The sequence below is a fragment of the Neofelis nebulosa genome, chromosome 12 (genome assembly GCF_028018385.1).
Source record: "Neofelis nebulosa isolate mNeoNeb1 chromosome 12, mNeoNeb1.pri, whole genome shotgun sequence".
Lineage (NCBI taxonomy): Eukaryota > Metazoa > Chordata > Mammalia > Carnivora > Felidae > Neofelis > Neofelis nebulosa.
Genome location: NC_080793.1, coordinates 1,151,820 through 1,172,806, shown reverse-complemented (window position 1 = coordinate 1,172,806; position 20,987 = coordinate 1,151,820). Strand labels below are relative to the sequence as shown.

Sequence of the window (20,987 nt, the reverse complement as noted above, 5' to 3'; positions counted from 1 at the left end):
TGCTGGGGGCTGGAGGGAAGGTGTGGGTCAGGGAGCAGGGGGCCCCCACGGGAAGTGCAGTTTACAGGACTCCGTGAAGATCCCGCTGTTCCGCCCCGTCTCACCGGTGACTGTCCTCCCCGGGACACTCCTGGGTCTGGGCCTCCCTGCAAACCACTGTCCAGCCTTCAGGCAAGGCTGGGGTCATGGGGGAGGGGACGGTGCTCGGGCAGGTGCTGGGCTTGGCTTTCCGGAAGGGAAAATACCTCCAACGGGGTGTCTGCCACCTCCCCCACCAGGGACCCGGAGACCAGGCTACCGGGCTCCACCGGGGCCCCCCAGGACCTGGGCACGGGCCCCCCGCCTCCTTGTTCTCCAGCTGGAGGGAGGCCTCCTGGGACTGTCACCTGTCAGACCTTACCCCCCCACCCTGAGTCTCAGCCCCAGACCATTACAGACACTGGGCCCCCAGCCCCGGCTCCCCGGAGCCCCTTGTCTGGGCCTTGGTGCAGCCACGGCAGAAGGACCAGCTGCTTAGGGACAGGTCAGCACCAGGTAGATAAATGGTGACAGGCCTGGAACCCCAGGACAGGAGCGTGTGGCTGGGGCGGCATCCAAGGGGTCTCCCTGCCAGGTACCCACCTTGAGGGCCTCGCGTCTTTGCAGGGAAAGCAGGGTAAGGAGCATTGTCATTACAGAAAGCCAGACATGCAAGGCCAAGGCCAGTGAGGCCGGGCCCTCAGGCACTGCTTCTGGACGCAGCAGGGACCCCTGGCCCGTGTTTCCTGCCTGGGCCCCCGCAGTCTGCATTTGGGGCCGGCTGTGTCCCGGAGAGACCCAGGGATGCCCGCGACGTAGGAAGCTGCACTGACCCTGCGTGGACGGAGCTGCCCTCATCTCCCCGCCTCCAGGGGAGCCGGGCCGGCTTCACCCTCCCGCCAGGAGAAAGGAGACGCTGGTCCCCGCGGCTGTGTGTCAGGCCTCTGGATGCAAAGCTGCCCAGTGACTTTGGGAGCCCGCAGGGTTGGCTGCAGGGCGTTCAGGCAGGGCGTTCAGACAGCGGCTCCCTCCCGGCCAGCCGTGTCCAGCCAGGCCCGGAGGGAGGGGGCAGGAGCAGAGGGCGCCCCGGCTGGGCTCCCAGTGTCCGGCTGCCCCCATCTGTGGCCCGGGGCAAACTCCTGCCCGCCCTCACTCCTGCCCGGTCTCCAGCCAGTGGGGAGCTGGGGGGCCAGGAGATTCCCCCCTGCGTGTGTCCCCACATCTGAAACCTGTCACCCTCACACCCCTGTCCCCCAACCTAAGGACCACCCAGGACCTGAGCTTTGCGGTGTCGGCCCCGCGGGAAGCCCCCACAGGACCCTTGGGCAGAGCCGCACCCCCACCCCTCCGCCCACACCCCCACGCCCCTTGGGCCGCCGCACCACCGCCGAGAACCAGGACGTCGGGTGCCCTCGCGTCCTCCCTGCCTGGCTTGGCCGCCCTCCCTGACCCCAGCCCACGCGAGGGGCCCCACACACAGTCAGCAGTGATTGCAGAAGCTCTTTATGTGGGGACAGGAGAGGGGTGGGGCAGGGAGGCGGGGGAGGGGAGGGCGGCAGGAGGGGCGGGGCGAGCCCAGGCCCGGTGGGCAGGGGTTCCCTCCGTGTCCTGCAGGACAGAGGGTCCTGGTGGTGCCGCCCCGGGGCTGCAGTGGATCCGTTCCTCACGCCTCCGGCTCTGGAAGGGGGGGTGTCAGTGAGGCCGGGGGGGGGGGGGGGAAGGCCTGGGGGGGGCTCTGTGGGCTGCAGGTGTGGGTTCACAGGGGGACCGCTGCAGAGCCAGTCTGAGCAGAGGGGGAGGGTCCTTCTGCCATCTGCCCCCAGCCAAAGGTCTGTGTGCACGAGGGGCTGGGCCACGGTGGGACCTCAAAAGTAGCCCATTCCGTCCTCATCTGGCTGTGCTCCCAGCAGATCTGGGGGCCTCAGGCGGGTCACGGCACCCCTGGCTGCCGTGTGACAGAGGTCCTAGTGACAGGGCAGCAGAGGGGATGCGGGAGGAGGGGAAAGTGACAGCTTGCCCTGGATCAGGGTGGCCTGGCAGCTCTCTCTGGGTGGGCCGGGTGTGATCAGGCAGACCCTGGGCCCCTGGCCCCGACTTCCACATATGAAGCCAGTGGACAGAGAAAGAAAAGGAGCCCCTCAATGTCCCTGAGTGACACCTGGGGACAGATATCCGAGGCAACGAGCAGGCCCCAGAGGGGGCTGCCCACACCGGGTCCCTCCTGTCTGCAGGTTGGGGTGCCCCTGGGGTACCCGACATCCCATCGAATACAGGACTTTTCTCCAGGGGTCACTCACCCCAATCACCAGGGGGGGCGCAGCTCTCTGTGGAAACGAAGAAGGAGACCGAATGGGAAGGTGCCCCAGCCGAGGGCCCCGACCCCAGCACCGCTCACGCTCCGGCAACAAAGACCCAAGAGCGGGGCCCCTGGCGCCCCTGAGACACGTCACTGCACCGATGTCTCCCCCAAGGAGCGGTCCGGGTGGGGACCCAGGGGACACGGGCCGGGCCATCCTCTCACCCGTCTGGACGGGCTTGAAGACGCTCTCCTGCGGCAATCCCTTGCGCTGTGAGAATTTCTTAAATGCTTCCAGAACTTCCGGGGGGCCCCAGGACTTCTAACTGCGGAGAGGTGAGAGGGCGAGCCGAGGAGTCAGGGGCACAGCCCGGGAGCAGTCGGGGTGGGGGTGGCGGGAAACATACCCATGAGCTTGGCTGTGCTGAGCCTCTGCCCCTGGAAACGCCCTTCGCTGTGAAACATGAGGTGGCCCTTCACGGGTGTCCCCTCGGGCGTCCCTCCACGTGCAGGTGGCTCACGCCCCACACCGCGAAAGGTCACAGGGTGGGGCACGTTGGCGGAGGCCCCCTGGGCTCCACCCCAGACCGGAGCCCCAGGAGTGGGGTCCCCAGCACCAGGGACTCAAGTCCCGAGCCTGCCCCCTCCTGGGCACAGGACTTGACCCAGGGCCGCGGGGGAGGGGGAAGGCCTGGAGGGCGTGAGGCACCGCCCCCCCCCCCACGCCCCGCAGGTTCTGTGTTCGCCGGGCACAGTGGTATTCTCCAGGACAGACTCCACCATGTGGCACCGGCCGCTGGTCTTGGAGGGCAGGAGTCAGGTGGGCAAGGGCTTGAAGTCCACTCCTGTTTGGGGGGACGCACCAGGCCTCTCCTCCTGCCCTGCCTGGGGCCCTTCTACCTCCAGAGTTAGGTGGCCGTTAGTGTCACCCCACGCTCACAGCAGGGCAGGAGGGCCCCGAGTGGGGACTAAGGCCACAGGAAGAAGAAGCCACTCGCTTGTGCGTCAAGGAGACGTCACGTAGCCGCGGCCCAGCACCGAGAACTGCACAGGGGTCACCTCGGCCATTGGGAAGCCCGCCTCCGACACGAGAGCGTTAAAGTACCACTTGCCCGAGGTCTGAAAGACGTGTGCCCTCTGCAGGCACTGCCGCACACGTGGCCAGCCCCCCCGACCGCGACACCCCCATAATTCCACCTACGGGCCCCAGCAGACACAACCAGCACCCGGCCGCTCATCCCCCAGCCCGTCTGAGGCCGCCCAGCGGTCCCCTGCCCACCACCCCCCCACCGGGGCTCCCAGTCCCTTCCAGTATTCTAGCACGTTCCCTCAGCCACCCCCTTATCTCCGAGGGTGCTGAGGACAAAATGGAGGTCCTTTTGGCCCTGACTCTCCTGCTTCTCTGGCCATAGCCTGGGGAGGGTCACGGCTGCCAGACAAGCCTGTCTCTGGGGCTCGGGGAGGGCTGGGGTGTAGAGGCTGGGGCCCGGGGACTTGGCACAGACCCCCTGCGACCCACCGCCAGCTGGCAGGGAGAGCCTATCATCTGGGATGACAGCTCATTAAGTCTTCAGGCCCCCGTGTTCTCCCGGGTCACCTATTCCCAGTGGCGGTGGGTCGCAGGGGGTCTGTGCTTCGGAGCAGGAGGTCCCTGAATGGGAGGGGACACACTGTCAGTATCGGAGCCTCCGGCGGGAAGTGAGTGGGGCGGCTCCTCAGCCCCAGGCCCCCTCCCACGGCTCACCTGGCTCCGCCCGGGCCTGCCCCCGCCACCTCGGAGGTCCCCTGGACCTGCTGTTCCTGGACCCGCCACATTCCACCCTGGTTGTCCCATAAGGGCCCTGTTCTGGGCCTCAGGCTCAGCTTCGATGACGCCTCCTTGGGGAGGCCCCAGACACGCTTTGGGAATGCCCCCCTCCCTCCCCGCACATCATGTTCCTGCTTGATCTGCTGTAGGACGGTTGTTCGTCTCCTGGGTTCTCAGGAGCGACAGAAACGTGGTCACCAAGCCTGGGTGGGCAGAAGTCTGAGATCGAGGTGTGGCAGGGCTGAGCCCCCACCCCCACCCCGCCTCGTCCTGTCCCCCAAGGCTCCGGGGGTGGGGGGTGGTCCCTGCCGCCTCTCCCGGCTCCCGGACGCCCCAGCTGTGTGCCCTTCGTTCCGTGTCTTCTGTCCCCAATCCCCGTCTTCTCTCCTCTGGACACCAGCCCTCGGTGCACAGCCCTCGGTCCAGGATGACCTCGTCTCACGGTCTATGACATGATCGATCGCATCTGCAAAGACACTGCGTCTGAATCAGCCCCCAGGCGGGCGTATCTTCTGGGGCCCCATCCAGCCCAGCACGCGCCCCCCTCTCCAGAATGACCCTGCACGCCTTCTCATTCGTTGCCACCTTCTCCTGGAAGAAGTAGGCTGCCTGACAGCAGGGCCTCGGTTCCCCTGCTCACGGCCACCTGCCCAGAGTGGCCCTGCCCTCCCCCGGCAGCCTCAGCCTTGCCTGCTGCCCGCCGTCTCCGTTTCACACTGGCCGGGTGGGAGGCGCGGGCCCCAGAGCCCGCACCCAGCGGCCGAGCCCCCGCTTCCCTCTGAGTAAGGACCCCCGTGCTCTTTCCAGGACCACAGCAGGTCCTGGGCGGGAGCGTCTGTCCTGGGGCCCGGAGCTGGCCTCGGCAGGAGCCCAGGGCCGCAGCAGCTGTAGCGGACCCCACAGACGAGATCTTGTGCCTTTGTGCACGAGCTGCGCCTCCCCCACACGCCCTCAGTGACCCCTGGGTGATGGAACTGAACGTGTCACTTGTCGTTCCCCCAGTAATTACCCCGGAAAGGTGCTCTTGAGCAGAGCGCTGCCTTCCAGGGGTGGGGAAGGGGCGGGCCCAGTGCCCTTTTAGACCTGAGACCAGGAGGCAGGTCCAGGCCTTGAGAAAGGCTCCCCTGTTCCCTGCTGTGCTGACTTTCTCCCAGGGGCGGGCCCTTCCAGGTCTCAGAGAAGACAGGGCTCCCGGACCCCTTGACACCCCAGCTCTGTGGAGACTCTGGTGCTGTCCATCCTGACAAGGAGCCGGGACACCGGGGCACCGGTGGGGGGCGTGGGGCGGCCTGTGTCCACAGCCCTGCTGAGGCTTGCAGACTCGGGGGTGCTGAGGGGCGCCGGCAGGCCACGGCAGGGTGTGGGCCCAGCTCTCAAGGCAGATAAGATGTCACCTGATGCCTCGTTCCATTTGCAGGTGTCATGTGGGTGTGAGAAGGGACACACACGTCAAAGGAGCAGAACAGAGGACCAGGCACAGGGCCACACCACAGGGCCTGTGTGCTGTTCGACAAAGGTGCTGAACAATGGAACATCCACAGGCAAACAAAGGAGCCTTGACGTCAGCCTCACGCCCTCCTTTACAAAACCAGCTCAGTTGTCATGGGCCTTGTGCAATTTAGGAGAAATTTGCATGACTTGGAGTCAGGTGAATCGGCACCAGAAGCATGTCAGAAAGGCAGATTAGCGAACTGGAGGTCATCAAAATGCAAGATTTCTGCTCTGCAAATTCCACTGTCAAGAGAATTCTTTATTTTTTTAATTAAAAAAATTTTTTTTAATGTTTATTTATTTTTGAGAGAGACAGAGACAGAATGCGAGTGGGTTAGGGTCAGAGAGAGAGGGAGACACAGAATCCGAAACGGGCTCCAGGCTCCGAGCCGTCGGCACAGAGCCGGACGCGGGGCTCAAACTCACGGACCGTGAGATCATGACCTGAGCCGAAGTCGGAGGTTCAACCGACTGAGCCACCCAGGCGCCCCTCAAGAGAATTCTTTAAAATAAAGCTGCACCCTGGGAGAAATGTTTGCAGATTTCATAATCCCCCCCCCCAAAAAACCCAAGACACATGGAGCACTCCAAGCCTCAACAGTAACAAAGTGAATGACCCACTAAAAATGAGCAAAACGCTGGAACAGACGCTTCCCCGAAGAGGACACCCGGGCGGCAAAGGGCCGTGGAGCGAAGGTGAGGGTTGCCGGCCCTGAGGTGACAGCAACTCATACCGTCCGCAGCACGGGATGCCGAGTGGCAGAGAGGATGGCCGAGAGCAGGACCCTGGTCCACAGCTGCTCTGGGGAACAGCTCGGCGATTTCTCACAGATCGGGATATACCCTTAACCTTACTGCTAAGAACCAGACACGCCCCACAGGCCTTCACCTCGAGCGGCTCGAACAGACCCCGGGCCACCCGTGCGATGGACTGACACGATGAACTGAGTCAGGGGTGGACCAGCTGGACAGCTCTGTGGGCGGCAACGGCAGCCAGGCTCACGGGCGCCGTGCCGTGTGGTTCCGTTTCTGTGACGTCCTAGAAAAGGCAAAGCTCCCGGTGTGGAGGAGGGGTGAGTGGTTGCAGGGGTCGGGGACCCAGCAGGAGGGAGGTTTTGTGGGGAGTTTCAGGGGATAGAGCCGCTCTACGTCCTGAACTTGGCTACGCGGGTCTCCGCGTGAGTTAATGTTCACAGAACCGTACTTAAAAATGCTACGGGTCGAGGTGGAGAGCAAACACCCACCCACCCCCGGCCCCGCCGGGGAGCGCGCTCCCTTACCGCTTTCTGGGCCAACACCCGAAGGCACAGCATTTCCAGCTGGTTTTCTTCCTCCAGCCCCTTGGGAGGTGAGTCCTCTGGAATCGGTTTTCCCGGGGTCTCCGCGTGTGTGCGTGTGCTTGCCCAGAAGACAGGTGGGGCCACCTCGTCGGTAGAAGTCGGGGCACCGGTGTGTCGGCACCGAGTGACACAGTCCCTCGGATGACTCTGCTGGCTCGTTGGGACACAGCACCCGTCGGAAGCTAGGTCTCGGGAACCCAGCTTGACCGGAAATGTGGGACCGGCGGCCGTCTGGCTGCAGCTTTCAGAAAGGGGACGTCGAACTTTGGAGCTCTGGTTCCGGGAGGGCCTTCGCCTCATGTTCATTCTCGAAGCGTCCGGGTGGAGGCGCAGGAAAACCGGACCCCCGTGCGACAGTGTGGGCTGCGGGATTGAGTCAGCAGCTGAATTCGGACCCTGCCGAGTCCTGTGCAAGGGGGGGCATGAGGAGGGGACGGGCCCTCGACCCCCGATTGGGACACCGATGAAGTCCAGTTAGCGTGAGGACCGCGGCCCTCCCTCCCGCCCCCTGGTCCTCCCCGAGCACGATCAGCCCCTCTGCCCTTGCCCGGGGGCACCCGACTTCCTGCCCTTGGAAACCCTCTGCCGAGGCGCCGTGCAGGAATGGACTGGAAGGGGTCACCCCGAGAGAGCTGCCTTCCGTGCTGAATGGAGCGGAGCTCATCGGTCTGCGTGGGCGCTCCAGGCTCAGGACTTCACGAGGCGGCTCGGGCACCTGGGGGCAGCTTCAAAGCCCGGCTGGGACTGCTTCGTGCTCTCGTTCGGAGAGGCTGAGACCCCAAAACTGCTCTGAGCGTGAAAGAGAGAAAGGGTCCTGTGTCTGTCACTCGGGGTGATCGGGAGACAGAGACCACACGGCCGTTTGAACAAAGCGTCACGTGAGGAATTAGTGACTGGTGGCAGGGCTCGGGCACTAACGGCAGCAAGAACCACACAGACATCAGAGAGGAGGCCCGGGACCCCGCCCGGGGCCGACTGCGCTGGAGGGGAGAGACATTCGTGGGGCTTGGGGCCGGCGGGCCAGGGTCCCCGTGGAATCCCTGTAAAGCCGCCAGTGGGTAAACTCCACTGGGCATCCTGCTTACGGGCCAAGCATCTCGAGGCAGAAGAGGAGCGGGGAGAAGGCAGCCCCCCAAGCTGGGCACCCCCTCCCCCGCCCTCTGCCCACGGCGCTTAGACCCCACGCGGGAGGGGGGCCGGACAAGCTGTGGGCCTTGTGGCCACAAGGGCTCCCGCTGCTGTCCTGCTTCCGGGTTCCCTTCTCTCTCCAGGCCGCTTGCCTGCAGGGGCCAGCCCCACCCGTGTCTCTGGGGGGCCAAGCCCCCGGGTCTGAGCCCTTCCCACGCCTTGGTGACTATGGTTGTCTTGTCATGACGGTCCCCAGGCAGGGAGCCCTCAGCAGGGGAGCCGCCAGGGCACCCCCGGCCCGGACGCGCCCCTTCCCGCTCTCCTGGGTGCGACGAGCCTGCCCGCTCACCGTGGTCAGGGTCAGCACTGCCACCAAGTAGCCTGGAGACGAGAAGATTGTACAGCCGTGGAGGCGTCCGAGGCCGTGACCCGGGGCCGAGTGTGTCTGAGTGTGGAAGGCAGGTATGGGGGCCGGCCGCGATGCCGGGGCCCCGCTCATCTTGCCCCGGGCCCGTCCTTCCTGGGCACAGAGGCTGGGCTCTCCCTGGGGCAGGAGCACACCCACAGCAGCCCAAGGCACAGCAGCACAGCCCCCCACTCGGGCTCTGGGTCAGCCCAGCCTGGGGGGGGGGGGGGGACGAGCTGCCAGTGAGGTGTGCGGGTCTGACGCCACGGGATCCCCGCCTGGGACACTCACGTTCTGTCCTCTCCTCGTGGTGACTGTGTACAAAGCCCATCAGATTTCCCAGACCGCGGGAACATCCACTCGCAGGGCAGAGCAAGGATTTGGGGACTCTGGCCGTTTCTCAGCTCACACACACCATCTTCTCTTGGGATTATCAAGGGCAGTTCCTTTACCAAATGGTGGTACCCCCACCTCCCACCTGCCCGCCAGCTCAGGGAGCGTTATTCACTCTGGACGGAGCCCGGAGACCACTCTCTGAGGGCACCGAGAGGCACGGAAGTCACAGCACTCGCTCCCCCTTCTCTCTGCTCTCTCTCAGCCCCTCGGAGCAGGTGCGGTGCTCACAGAAGCCCCGCCCTCCTCCTGGCTTGAAGAACCAGGGGACAGAGTCCTGGGCAATTCTGGCTGCCGGAAAGAGAAGGGAGAAATCCTCGAAAGAAGGCAGCCAGAGAGCGAGAGCCCCAAGTTCTGCACATGAACTGTCTGAATCTCAGGCTCACCCTACGACGGGCACGGGCAAGGCAGACTCCGTGCCGCCCAGCTAGGGCCGAAAGAAGAACCTGCCACCATGCAGGGGAGGCAGACTGTGCAGCTTGGGTTCAGACAGGGGAGGCGCCTGTTTGCAAGGGCAAAGTCCACACTCTTCCAAGGAGCTCCACCAAATCCAGAATTTGTACAATACGTTCCCCAAATCCAGGAGGCAACCCGAAATTACTCAGCAGATGAGGAAACGGGAAAATACAACCCATCCTGCTTTCTTTATTTATTTTGAGGGAGAGATTGAGAGAACACAAGCGTGTGAGAGTGGGGGAGGGGCAGGGAGAGGGGGAGACAGAGTCCCAGTCGGTCTCCGCACCGTCGGCCCAGAGCCCAACGCGGGGCTCGGTCCCACGAACCGCAAGATCAGGACCTGAGCCAAGATCAAGCGTCAGATGCGTAACCGACTGAGCCACCGGGCGCCCCAAATACAACCCATTCTAAAGAGAAAGGCTCGAGGTACACGGGGCTTGCAGACCAGGAGGCTGAGGCCGTGTTCTAAGGACACGTAAGGCTGCAGGGGAAAGCGTGCTGCTGACCCACACAAACACAGGCGAGCCCGGTGGGAGACGGGGGCCCCTAACACTAAACGTTCCAATAGCTGACGTGGAAACGCACTGGCCAAGGCCGACGGAGGGACGCAGGAGCCGCGGAGAACTTGAGTCCGCGTCAGGAGGAATAAGGCAACCCTGGGAGTAGAGACAAAAAAATATGGAAAACCAGAACGGTCTCGGGAGGCCAGTGTCCAGAGCGAGCGTAATCGCCTTCCAGGAGGGGTGGGGCGGGCCGGGCCGAGAGTCGGTAGAAGAAACAATACTTAGAAAGTGCCCAGATTTTCTTAAAAGCCATGAGGGACGGATACAGAAGGTCAGGGACCCCCAAGGGAGGGACACTGGGAAGCCTCAAACCCACATGCGATATCTGAGATGCGGGCTAAGGTGACATCGGGAAGGCCGTGGCGTTTTACCGGGAAGCCCCCAGGGCCGGAAGACGTGGGCCGATGTCTATAAAGTGTTGAAGGAAGGAGCCCACCCAGAATCCCGTCTGCTGGAAATACCCTTCCTGAACAAAAGCAAAACTGTAGTCGCTGAGGATTGGGGGCGACAGAGCGGCCAGCAGGGCAGGGACTGCCTGGGGGGGGGGGGAGTCAGCGTCACGGCGGTGGGGGGCGGGGGGAGTCAAGGGGAAACCTGCTGTCCCCTCCCAACCCCCTGTGACATCCCACCATTTGGGTGAGACACGCAGGTCAACGGGCACCTACGGGGATCCGGGGACAATGGGCTGTCCGGGGGCAAGGTTTCCACTGTTCAGGTAAGACGCCAGCTGCAAGCAGGTGCCCAAGGTCACGTGTCTTGCAGACCCAGGCAACCCCGTTCACAAGCTGAGAGGCCCACAGGGGGTGGAAATGCAACCAGAACGGGGACGGTGTTCGGGGCCCCTGTGGATCCCCGGGCCCCTCGGAAGCCCTGAGACCGGCCGCTGGTTTTCTTCTTTCTTCACCACCAGTCTGAGGGACACCCCCTCTTCCAAAATGCCCCTCCCCACGTGACACGGTGCCCAGGACAGAGCTTGGAGGTCTTGCTGAGACTCTGGCCGTGCTGAGGACGGCTCTGGTCCGATCCCAGGCAGAGGAAGGTCCCGTGCAGGCGACACCGTGTGCTGTGGGCCAAGGTCCTTATGCCTGGGGCCCGGGCAGAGGCGCTGACCGGCCCGTCGCAGGCCTGGGACCACCTCGAGGAGCCTGGTGGCCGTCCCTCCAAGTCAGAGCCTTGGCCAGGAGCTGCATCAGCAGCACGTCCTCTGTCCCCATGGGGGGGGGGGGGGGGTCCGCAGGGACACACAGTGTCCTAAATTGACGTCCTCCCCAAACACCCCAGGGACAAGGAACTGGTCCCCACGGTGTGTCTGGTGTTGCCCAGGAAGCAGGAGGAAGCGGAGGGACTGAGACCCTCGAGGAGCCACGGAAACAACGCGAGCGGTGCCCTGAGGGGTGCCCTGAGGGTCCGAGGGCTGGACAGTCGGGACACCGCATACCCCCAGATGGCCCTCGGGGCTCCGAGCCGGCTCCCGAGGCCCCACGGGTACGGTAAAGCAGAGAAACTGCCCGAGACCCCTGTGTGTCTGCCACACGTGACCTGGGAGCTGGGCCGCTGGGTCTGGAGCTGGGCGTCGAGAGCAGCGGCTACAAGGAGGCCCTCGGACGGCGTGCACACCCCGGGACCCACGGTGCTGCCAGCGCCCGTCTGCAGGAAGCCCCGGCAGCCGGCTTGGCCCACCCGACGGCCCGGCAGCTCCAGCCCTGGTTCCCGGCCCCGGGCAAAGCCCCTGCCTGGCCCCGCTGGCCGTCCTCTGTGTTCAGAGCCGAGTAGCCACTGCCCTTCTCATGTCCGAGTGTCGCTGTGTCTCATTCTGTGGTGTGGTGTCCTCAGAGAATCTTTAAATCTCATAAAGCACCGGGAGCCCTGAAGGTGTCTGAGTCCGTACTTCTGCTCCCGGGACCTGACAAGCTTCCAGGCCCCAGGGGACCGTGGGAGGTCAGGTGTGGCAGCCTAAGAAGCGGGGGCTGGCCCGCGGGCCCTGACGAGGTTCAGGCCCGAGCCGCACCCCTGCTCTGAGCTGCCGTCCCCCCGGCCCCCACTGCCCCGTGCAGGCTGCCTGGATACAGGACCAATGCCCACCTGGGGCAGACCCTCCCCTTTGTTCCGAGCCTGACGAGTCTCACTCGTGCAGCCCCGTGGACCAGGACCTCCCCCACCCCCAACCTCAGGACCACCCAGGACCTGAGCTTTGCGGCGTCGGCCCCGCGGGAAGCCCCCACAGGACCCTTGGGCAGAGCCGCACCCCCACCCCTCCGCCCACACCCCCACGCCCCTTGGGCCGCCGCACCACCACCGAGAACCAGGACGTCGGGTGCCCTCGCGTCCTCCCTGCCTGGCTTGGCCGCCCTCCCTGACCCCAGCCCACGCGAGGGGCCCCACACACAGGCACAGTCAGCAGTGATTGCAGAAGCTCTTTATGTGGGGACAGGAGAGGGGTGGGGCAGGGAGGGGGGAGGGGAGGGCGGCAGGAGGGGCGGGGCGAGCCCAGGCCCGGTGGGCAGGGGTTCCTTCCGTGTCCTGCAGGACAGAGGGTCCTGGTGGTGCCGCCCCGGGGCTGCAGTGGATCCGTTCCTCACACCACCGGCTCTGGAAGGAGGGGGTGTCAGTGAGGCCGGGGGGGAAGGCCTGGGGGGAGGCACTGTGGGGTGCAGGTGTGGGCCCATGGCGGGGGCCTCTGTGGGGTACGGGTGCAGGTTGGGGGGGGCCGCTGTGGGGTACAAGTGTGGGCCCACGGGGGGCTCCAGCCATTGGGCCTGAACAATCAGAAGGGGCAGCTTCCCAGGGGCTGTCCCCTTGGGGCTGTCCCCAAGGCTCCCAGGCCAGGTGTGAACATGTGACAAGCCAGCTTCAGTCCAAGGATGGGGGAGAGCAAAGGAGGAACCGGGAAGACGTCTGGATCCTGACTCTGCCAGCACCTGGGCAGGTGACTAGGGACTAGGCAAGTCCCTAAAACTCCAGTGAGAGACCCAGGAAAGCTGAAGTATCCGGCACATGGCTGCCATATCTCTGAACCTTTTAAGCGAGTCATTGGGTAAACAGAGTCACCATGACTGTTCAGGGGCGAAGAGGGATTTCGCACCTGCTGGCCAGCGCACGGGCACGTCGGGGGGCATGTCTCCTGCCCGCTCTCCGTAAAGGACTTCCTCAGTGCCCAGGGGCTCACCCGATGAGACTGAATGCGCAGGCGACGCCCACGTGCCAGGATGACTCCAGGGGCAGGGAGTCCCCTTGCCTGGCCTGGGAGGGGGGATCCAGGGTGGGGGGCAGACCAGGTGGCCTCTTGAAATCCCCCCAGCAACAAGGTGGTTTTCGCAGGCGTCCTCTGAAGCCGCTCACTTACCCTGATCCGTCCCGGGAGGGCAGGTGTCTGTGGACAGAAGAAAACACACGTGATTCAGAAGATGACAGGGAGTCGGTCAGCGCCCAGGCCCCTCACCGGCCAAGGTTTCGGGCCACCCCGGAGAGAGCCAAGCCAAAGCGAGACACAGTGTGTCCCCATCCACCGTCCGGGTGAGTGGGCAGCACCGGGCAAAGCCGCCCTTCCTACCGCTTTGTTTGGGAAAGAAGATCTCCTGGTTGAATCCTTTGTCTCTTAAGAACTCCTGAAAATTCTCCAAGGCCTCCTCGTTGCTCTCGGGATCTCTTCCTGTGGGTGAAACCAGGAGATCCGAGGGTGAGGGGCCCCACTCGGAGCCGCTGCTGTGTCTACCCCAGCCTGGGTGGAGGGAGGCCCCACACCCGCGTGGGGCCTGGACCGGAGGGCCCTCGGCCGGGGGGGGGGGGGGGGGGGGGAGGGGAGTGTGGCTGAAAAGGCAGAGCCGGGATCCTGTGGCCTCCTAGCGGCAGACCCGGGAGGAAGCACACTCTTCACAAACACCCTGGGGATCCCCCCCCCCCCCCCCGCCCCTGCCCCTGCCGCTGGACCCTCCCGCCACAGAGGAAATGCACGGCCTCTCTGGTCCTGGGGCCCAGGCCGTCCGCCAGGAGACCCTCTCGGGGCCTCTTGTAACCAGGCAGGGGTGGTGCCGACCTCCCGATGCCTCCTTGAGCCACCTGTCCGGGAATGAAGGCTGGCAGCTGGCCTTTCCTTCCGGGGCAGGCCCCCTTGCGCACAGAGCTCTTCTCCCTCCCGCCCCAGAGACACCCCGCCCCCCACCGGAAGCGGGGCCTGCCCCGTGACATTTGTGACATTCGAGTCCCTGTGCTCTGGGTTTCCACTGCAGAGACCCAGACTGGGACCCAGAAGCCCAAACTCTGGGGATGGGGATAAATGCTTCCCTTCCGGAAAAGCAGCCCGAAGGCAACGGCTCCTCCCAGGAGAAGGAAGGGGAAGGTGGGCAGCGCCTGGATGTGTGAGCCTCACCCACAAGCTTTGCCATTCGGGCCTGCTTCCCCTGGATCTCGCCCTCACAGTAGAGAATGTAGTGGTCCTTCACCTCTGTCGGCCTGATGTACACGACACGCTTACCCCCGTCTGCGGGAGGACAGTGCACACGTCGGGGAGAAGCCACGTGGCTCTCCGGAAAGAAGCGCTCACCCGGGTCCAGCTTAGCAGACCCCCCGGCCTCCACGCGCTCCGGGCTCCCCCCCAGGTCCCTCCCCACTGGCCCGAGCCCCTGCACACCGGGTCACGGAGCAGTCTCGGGCTGTGGGGCTGGAAGAGGTTGGGGCGTGGGGAGCTCAGCCCTTACCCCTGACGTGGGCACAGCCACAATGGGAACGTTCTGGACAGGCCAGTCCCCCCGGGGACAGATCTGTCACACCCAGTGCTTGGGGGCTGGTGTTCATATCTGTGAGGCACACTGACTGATGAGAGGAGACGGCAGGCATTTAGGGGTCAGATAGGAGCGGGGCTTCTCAGGCCGGGAGTCCCCATTGGAATCATGTCACTGCCCCGTCTCCCGGGGCCGGGGTGGGGGGGCGGCGCGCACTGCCCGGTGGAGGCTCCAGGACTCACAGGCCATGTATTTGTTGGGCTCAGAGGTTTTCTCCAGGATCAGTTCCACCTCCTTGCACTGACCATTTATCCTGGAACACAGAAGCCACATGGGGGGCTGCGGTGGGTGTGGCCTCTCACCAGGGCCCCATGATGCCCCTGGTCTGAGGCCGGCCGACTGGGCAGCTGCCATCTCCCACCCCAAGTCTCAGCTGGGCCCCCAGTGCCACGTGGGGCAGCTCCCTGGGAGCTGTGGGTGTCTCACCCCTAATCAGCCAGCGCTGCCCCTCAAAGCCCACGGGGTCCCGTCTGGGGCTTCTCTCCCCTCCCCGGTGCCCCCCCCCTGCAGTGAGGCACTTCCCACGGCAGGGTCCCCCCAAAGCTGCCCCGTGCTGCGTGTGAGGAAGACAACAGTGTGGCCTGTGCCCGCCGCACCCAGATTCTGGCCTCGCGGTGCATGTGCACGTAAGGGGTTGCTGAGGGAGGTCACGGGCCACCACAGCTGACACTCACAGCAAGGTGGTCTCAGCTTTCAGGTTGCCCCCCTCCAGAACCGTGAGGATCATGGGAGTCACCAACTCCAGCTTCTTCTGGGATGTCTCTCGGTCTGTGATCATGGCCTTCAGGTACCATTTTCCTGACATCTGCAGAAGGTGCCCTCTCTTCAGGACACAGGCCAACCACCCCCCCAGGGCCCCCCTCCCCCTCTGCGGGCCCAGGCCCTCCCGACCCCCGGGACTGGAGGCACACGGCAATTCCGAGCCCACCACCCTCCCCAGCCGGCGCCCAGCACCCGGGTGCCAGCTGCCAGCCTCCACAGGTGCCCTCCACCCTGGGGGTCCTCTGGTACAGACCCCTTTTGCTCTGTCTGACCACTGCCTCAGGGGCAGGGGTCAGTGCCTGGGCCTGAAACGTCTCACGCCTCCCTGCGCCCCCTCCAGCCCACCCTGCCCCGTCCGAGCCTCACGGCTGTCATGTCCTCGCCCGAGGCCGGGGGATCCTGGGCCTGGAGGACGGTGATGAGGCCGAGGCCGACGGCCAGGAGCAGGGCCTTCATGTCTAGGGGTACGTGCTCACGGCTGCCGACAGGTGCTCACTGGGACTCCGAAAGGCTGCCCTGGCCCTTTGCACAGCCACACTTTATACTCTTCGGCCCAGGTCCCCCGGGAGGCTTGGCACGGACAGTCTACCGCTCCCAGCCATCAACCGTGGCCAATTCTGCAGTGAAGCGGATAAAACATCGTTATTGTAGGACTGAACAACTCTGGGTGACCGCCATGGACCCGTCAGGTCTGCGCCACGGGCCAGAGACACAGTGGCAGATGCTATCGGGAAGGGAAGCGAGCCTGGCTGGCGTGCTGGCCGCCAGAGAGAGGACGCAGGCTTGGTCTCGCAGACCCTCCTGTATCCCGGGCAGGCTACCCGACCCCAGATTCAGCATCGAGAAGGAAGTATCCGGCGTGTGGGAACGACTCAAAGGGGTCGTCCACCCTCCTGGCAAGACGTGTGCGTGGACGCCTTGCGCGGAGCGGTGACAGACGAGACGCGGAAGGGGAGGACCACGACGGGCAGGCGGAAATGGGGATGTGTGTGATGTGCACACGCACACGCGCAAACGTGACATCGGGAGCCCGGAGAACGCAGAGGTGGCCCGCGAGGCCACCGGGGACACACCGCCTCTGGTCTGGCCACGTCACATCCGACTCCCCCCGCGTCACAGGAGAGCAGGACAGACCAGACACACTTTCAGGCGAAAAGCGTTAGTAGGGACGCAAGGGGAACCAGCACAAAAACAGCTGAAGGAGCAGCCGACCGAGAAGGCATGACCGTCGCGACCTTGAGGACAGGCTGGGTCAAAACCCAAAAGGCCAAGCAGCTGCAGGAACCCGCGGTCACACAGGAGGCGTCACACCCCTCCGCTGGAGCAGAGGCATGCAGGGGTGAGAGGCTGTGCACGCGAAGCAGATTCCAGAGCAAGACGATAGAGTCCTGTCTCACGGCCGAAGAATCTCGCTCCGGAAGAGCCGCAAAGTGTCCACGTGTGGGTAATGCGGCAAATTTCTTTTTTTTTTTTTTTTTTTTAATTTTTTTTTCAACGTTTTTTATTTATTTTTGGGACAGAGAGAGACATAGCATGAACGGGGGAGGGGCAGAGAGAGAGGGAGACACAGAATCGGAAACAGGCTCCAGGCTCCGAGCCATCAGCCCAGAGCCTGACGCAGGGCTCGAACTCACAGACCGCGAGATCGTGACCTGGCTGAAGTCGGATGCTTAACCGACTGCGCCACCCAGGCGCCCCTAATGCGGCAAATTTCAAGAAGCAATACAAAGAGCGTGCCCTTTGTGGCCGCAAAGCCGCGAGGGCGCGCGGTGAACAGAGTGGCAGAGAGAGAAAATCCACACTTAAGAACCAAACAGCTCGTGGTTTGAGAGGAAATCACAAGAAAAGTATAGTGTATTTAGAAAGACTATAAACAGGTTGGGTGTCGAATCGTGTCCCATGCTGTGGCCCCCACATTCTTCTGCTGAACCCCTAGCCCCTCCATGATGCTGTCAGGAGGTGGGGCCCCTGGGGCGAGTGGGTCCTTGAGGGTGGGGTCCCCAGATATAGGATCGGTGCCCTTGCAGAGAGACCCCAGGGGGCTGCCTCACCCCGTGCGTCGGGTGTGGACACAGCGACAAGACGGCCCTCGCCAGACACCGCACCTGCTGGCGAGGTGATCTCAGACTTCCGGCCTCGAAACTCTGAGAAAGCAATGTCTGGTGCTTTTGCTATAGCAGCCTGCGTGGACAAAGACAGGGCAGCTAAAGAAATCCAGAGAGAAACGTCTAGAGCGTTGGGTGGGTTTCTTAAACAACAACAAAACAATGAAAATAAATGAGCTAAGCATGTGAGTCAAGAAATAAGAAAGATAGCCTAAAGAAATTAAAATCTAAACAATTATAAAGAGCAGAAATTAACGAACTAGAATATTTTTTTAATGTTTATTTTTGAGAGAGAGAAAAAAAAAAAGAGAGGCAGACAGAGTGTGAGCAGGGGAGGGGCAGAGAGAGAGAGAGGGAGATGGCATGGCCGGCCCAGGAACAGCTCTGAGCAGGAGCGGAAATGCAGACGCACCTTGCAGGTGACAAGAGCAGCTGCGGGGGGGGTGGGGGGGGCGTTGGATAAACGGATCCCACCATGTGGAACAGGTGCGAACGCTGATGTCCCTACCTCACACCACACACACGTAGTTCCCTACAGACCGTGAGGCGCAATATGAAAAACAAAGCTTTGGAGACCCGAAAAGAGAGGGAGAGGTCCTAACAGAGGCTGTGAAAGGCAAGCCAGGCAGGAGGAAAACGTTTGCAGCGTGTACAGATGGGAGGTTTATGCGGGGTCCACCGGGAGCTCCTGCAAAGGAATCAGAAAAAAGAGCAGCGGCGGGGGACAAAGTGGGCGGCGGACGGAAGAGGCAGCGGGGTGCAGGGCGCTCGGCGTCACCGCGGGGCGGGACGAAAAGGAGATCCCCCCGCAGAGCCCCACCCGAGGATAGGTGCCCCTAGCACGTGGCGCGCGGAATTCTCATCCACGGCCGCGGGGTGTGAGCCCCCAAGGGAGAACCACAGGCAGTCCCCGGCAGACACGCGTGCCCTGGGCCCCCGCGGTTCTGCTCGTAGAGACCCTGAAACGTCCCTGCGGGCCCCTCCCATGCACAGGTGAACTGCTCCCTGGTCGTGAGAATTTGTAAATTTGCTGAAGCTTCTCAGTGGTGCGGGAGGGGGCCACGGGCAGTCTGGGGCTCAGTGGGACGGTGTGACGGTCACTTGAGTGTAGAGCTACTCTCTGTTGGCTCCCCCTTGTGGCCTTGGCTTTCAGGAACCCCCCCACTGCCCTCTGTGCCGATGCCGCTGGGGTCCCCACGCGGGTGTGTGGGCTGCAGGTCACCGCACGTGGAGAGCGAAGGAAGAGAAAGGCCGCTCTGCGCGAAGCCGGGGTCCGGTCTGCGTCCCGTGCTTCCGCACCCCGCTGCGGTCACTTGTAAACGGCGGTCGGTTCCCGTCGAGGGCTGGTCTAAACGCAAGCCCCTCTCTGTCTGAAGCCGCAGGGTGATGCCACACACTTTTATGCTGTTTGGACGGTGATCACACGAAGCAGAATTGATCAGAATTCTGGTCAAGGCACCAAATCCCGACGGGGGTAACAAACGTGTCACGCTGGAAGTCACGTGTCTTCTGCACCCCAGCCACCAGCAATGACACACGAATTCTGGTGCCCCATACTAGAGCGGAGCCTGAATTTTCTTCCTGCTGCAGGAAACAGTAGAAAGTCAACGTCACGGGAAGCGGCTAGAAGACACGGGACAATGACATTTTCTGGAGATGTGCACGTAGTAACTAATCAAATGTCATGGTTCTCCTTGGATTTGGTGATGTGTACGGCACGTAGCTTTGTAATTTTTATTTTATTTTAAAAAATGTTTATTTTGAGAGAGAGAGAGGACGTGAGTGTGAGCAGGGGAGGGGCAGAGAGAGGAGAGCGAGAGCCCCCAGGTTCTGCACCGTCAGCACTTAGTGCGACGCGGGGCTCGATCTCATGGCCGTGAGATCACGACCTGAGCCAAAATCAAGAGTCTGGATGCCGGGAGTGCAAGCTGGTGCAGCCGCTCTGGAAAACAGTCTGGAGGTTCCTCAAAAAACTAAAAATAGAACTACCCTACGACCCAGCAATTGCCCTACTAGGTATTTATCCAAGGGATACAGGTGTGCTGTTTCGAAGGGGCACGTGCACCCCCCATGTTTATAGCAGCGCTATCGACAACAGCCAGAGTCTGGAAAGAGCCCACATGTCCATCGATGGATGAATGGATAAAGAAGATGTGGTCTATATATACAGTGGAGTATTACTCAGCAATCAAAAAGAACGAAATCTTGCCATTTGCAACTATGTGGATGGAACTGGAGGGTATGATGCTAAGTGAAATTAGTCAGTCAGAGAAAGTCAAAACTCATATGACTTCACTCATATGGAGACTTTAAGAGACAAAACAGACAAACACAAGGGAAGGGAAGCAAAAATAATATAAAAACAGGGAGGGGGACCAAACAGAAGAGACTCATAAATATGGAGAACCAACTAAGGGTTACGGGAAGGGTTGTGGGGGGGGGGGCGCTAAACGGGTAAGGGACACCAAGGAATCCACTCCTGAAATCATTGTTGCACTCTATGATAACTAACTTGGATGTAAATTTTAAAAAATAAAAAATAAAAATAAAAAAGAGTCTGGATGCACAGCCGTCGGGTCCACCCAGGCACCCTGGTACTCAGCTGTTTCGGTGTGCAGTTTTGTGGATTTTTTTCCTCGCTCCAAATAAATATTTACTTTCCTATCTAGTTCAGGTTAATAATTTGTATTGTTTTTGCTCTATGTCCAGCGCGGGTCGGTCTGTCTCCATCTGACACCCGCCCACCCCACCCCCGACCTGCGCCGTCCCAAAGCCCAGCGCGGCCGCCCTGTCCTCGGGAAGAAGGGGCCAGGGCCACCGTCCGTGCAGGACCCCGTGTCACGGTTGATGGCGGCGTGCCGAGGGGGCCCCGTCACCAGGTCAGCTCGGCTCCCACCTCCCCCATTGGCTGGCTCACGCGCTCCTTCGGGACTGGGCTCAAAAGGAAGCTTAACTTAGCCCAGCTGACCCAGTGGCAGCCATTTGGCACGAGGCGAGCCACGCTTGACCTCAGGGCCCGGGAGCAGCGAGGCAGCCGGAGGGCCCAGCGGTGCCAAGGCGGCTTCCAGGAAAGGTCACGCCGTGTTTCTGTTCCAGCTCTTTCTACCTTGAGCTCCTGCAAGGTCCCCGGCTTCTCTGAACACAGGACCCCTTTGTACCACTAGTTCGCTCTGTGTTATGGTGAATGTCACACGAACAGTGTGTCCTCCTGTCTTGGCTGCTAGGTCAGTGCCGGTGGCCATGGCCCCCAGGGGAGGCTTGGCCAACCTTTCTGGGCCGCTGCCCCGGCGCGAGGAGCCTCTCGGGGGCTCCTCACACCCTTCTCCCGGGAGGCAGATCCCAGGGAACGGGACCCGAAGGCAGGCCTCTCCCAGTCGGTGTCCGGGAGCCACGTCGGGCCCCCGCCCCGGTGTGCTCGGCACGGGGGTCGTGCCCGACCGGCCT

The 20,987-nt window shown here is 62.8% G+C and overlaps 1 protein-coding gene across 2 annotated transcripts; it reads right to left on the bottom strand.

Annotated features, from left to right (window-relative positions):
* Positions 1–1,533: 1,533 nt before the first annotated feature.
* Positions 1,534–15,968, bottom strand: LOC131491038 (major allergen Can f 1-like). 2 transcript variants are annotated; one of them, XM_058693497.1, is made up of 7 exons: positions 15,805–15,968; positions 15,351–15,481; positions 14,859–14,929; positions 14,265–14,375; positions 13,449–13,547; positions 13,242–13,268; positions 1,534–1,695 (listed from the first exon to the last, which is right to left on the bottom strand). In XM_058693497.1, the coding sequence occupies exons 1-7, from the start codon at positions 15,892–15,894 to the stop codon at positions 1,682–1,684; spliced, it is 543 nt and encodes a 180-aa protein (XP_058549480.1). In that variant the 5' UTR covers positions 15,895–15,968; the 3' UTR covers positions 1,534–1,681. The 2 variants fall into 2 exon arrangements, with proteins under 2 accessions (XP_058549480.1, XP_058549479.1); XM_058693496.1 differs by lacking the exon at positions 1,534–1,695 and adding an exon at positions 12,325–12,487.
* Positions 15,969–20,987: the final 5,019 nt, after the last annotated feature.